This window comes from Sinocyclocheilus anshuiensis, unplaced genomic scaffold, assembly GCF_001515605.1.
Source record: "Sinocyclocheilus anshuiensis isolate Anshui unplaced genomic scaffold, SAMN03320099.WGS_v1.1 scaffold560, whole genome shotgun sequence".
NCBI lineage: Eukaryota > Metazoa > Chordata > Actinopteri > Cypriniformes > Cyprinidae > Sinocyclocheilus > Sinocyclocheilus anshuiensis.
In genome coordinates, this window is record NW_015554116.1 from 183,979 (window position 1) to 186,523 (window position 2,545).

General features: G+C 33.6%; 1 protein-coding gene across 2 annotated transcripts in view; it reads right to left on the reverse strand.

Annotated features, from left to right (window-relative positions):
* Positions 1-2,545, reverse strand: part of cdc14ab (cell division cycle 14Ab) — a 44,792-nt gene that overhangs the window by 10,093 nt on the left and 32,154 nt on the right. For both annotated transcript variants that reach the window (XM_016462246.1, XM_016462247.1), the window contains exon 13: positions 938-985. In XM_016462246.1, the coding sequence (XP_016317732.1) occupies positions 938-985 (48 nt within the window). The remainder of the gene's footprint in view (positions 1-937; positions 986-2,545) is intronic.

Here is a 2,545-nt window from a genome sequence, read left to right on the forward strand (position 1 = left end):
TATATATAAAACTACATATAGTAAGGAAGTAATTTCATTTGTTTCCTGTTAATTAGTAATTTGCACACGCTTTATAATAATTTGCAAGATAGACCTTTTCTATATTTTATTGGACAAACTAAATTGAAACCCTATGCAACATGAAAAAAAAAAAATGTTTTTTATATAAATCTGAAATATATAATACAATATATAATACCTAATAAATTACTCCTCATCTATAACACTCTGTACAAAAAAAAAAAAAGTTAAAAATTAAACTGAGCTCATTTACTCTTTCTATCAGCTAAACACAGAAACTAATTTGCTAAGAGCTCATCCTTCATTCTTGTGAGAAGGAGCTGCGACAGGAAGAGTAGGAGGGCCAGTTATGTCCGAGAGGCCTCTTCAACTCGCCGCTTTTCATGGGAAATTAATTAAGGACTGCGCATTTGCTCACAAGGGGGTGTTTAATTTACATCTGGGTTAAACGTGCTAAAACGGGGCCTGTTCAAATTATTGACATCACCATGCACACGAGGATGCGGCGTCCTGTTCTCATCGAGCGGTACTTGAAGATCTCATTTTATTAGCGTTGTGTGAAAGGAGGGGCTGAAAATGAAGATACGTCGGGGTATAATTTGTCTTTGAGTGGCTGAAGTACGTAAAATAGAAAGCGCAAGTAGGCTGTGTTTGTTCCTTGGGCTATTTTTGTACATTTGGAGAGGTCTGAGGTAAAATAGCCAGTGTAGTGAGCCAGCAGCTTATGCAAAGCATTTATTTTTTTTAACTGAAGTTCATTTATAAAGGTTAGATAAGATTTCATACGCCAAAAACAGACCACATGACCATTTCCCAGCCTTAAACAGGTGGTTGTGCTACTGTATCTTTAAGACTTAGTTATATGTAAATGACCTCTGTTATGGCCTCTAAAGAAAAACTTGGAAGAAAAAGTTACCTGAGAGGCTGAGATGAAGACCTAGTGTGTATCTTCATGTCCTCGAGTCTGTTGGAAGAACATTGAGATGTCACTGGGTTCAAGTACACACTGCATGGTTACATAAAACATAAACTGCATCTAAAACCCAAGAAAATGGAGCCGAATTTAATGATTGCGTCCCAAATGATGCATACTACATACTGTTTTTGAAAATTAGTATGTAGCATGCATACTGTGCACACTATGTGCATTTTTAGTATGTATTCATTACCCAGATTATCTACTACATTTGCAAAACTGTGCAGTACACAAGCAGAGCACACTGTGCGGAATACTATATCCCACAATGCAATGTGCTGAAATTTATCTTCAATTTATAATATGATAAATCAATAAACCACAATTTTTAATTGCCTTTTACAAATGATTTGTGTACAGAAGAGACATTTCTAGAATAATAATATTTCTGAGGTAACATGAGGATGCTAGTTGCATACAAAGTAGTGAAGTCACGTTTATAATGTTGAGCATACTATTTTTCTAAAAATAGTACACAGTATACATATACACTGGGTAGTATGCAAAAATCAGTATGGAAGTAATCAATTTCAAGCTAAGCATTCAAACTACATTTTAAAATAAGTATGGAGTATGCATACTTTGCAAAGTATGTGTATGTTTAGTATACATTAAATACCCAAATTGTCTACTACATTTGCTAAACTGTGCCGTAAACAACAAATATTTTACAATTCGATGTATACAAATTACATTTCTTCCTAAATTTCTGCATATTTCTGAGGTAATATTTGCACACAAAGCAATGACGTCATGTTTAAAATACTTTGCATACTGTTTTACTAAAAATAGTACACAGTATACATTTTACACTGCATAGCATACAATAAGCAGTTTACTAGTAGTCCATTTCAAACTAAGCATTTAAACTAAACACTAAGCTATTTTAAAATGGATTAGTATGCAGTATTCATACTGTGCACAAAATGTTTAAGTATGCTTTAAATACCCAGATTAAGTACTAATCTAAGTTGCTAAACTGTACAGTACATAAACCACAATATTTAATATCCATACAAAAACTATTTTAATGAGGTCATGCTTAAAATACTTTGCATACTTTTTTTTCTAAAAACAGTACACAGTACACTTCATAACATGCTAGTATTCCATTCCAAACCAAGCATTTAAACATTTTTTAAAGAAATTAGTATGCATACTCTGTAAATTATGTGCATTTTTAGTACGATATATTTGATCAGACTTCCAAATGTTAGAACATGTCTGTACAAAACTGATTAAAAATGCAGAAAAAACATTTTATTTGTAAAACTGGAAGCAAGTCGCTGAATTAACAAAAAAAGTAAGGTCATGTTATACCAATTTAAAATGTTTTGCATACTATTTTCTCAAAAACAATACACAGTATAAATTCTACACTGCATAGTATGCAATAAGCAGTATGTTAGGACTGCGGGGAAGTCGTGGTTTGTGGGGAAGTCGTGGCCTAATGGTTAGAGAGTCGGACTCATAACCCAAAAGGTTGTGGGTTCGAGTCTCGTACCGGCAGGGATTGTAGGTGGAGGGAGTGAATGTACAGCGCTCTCT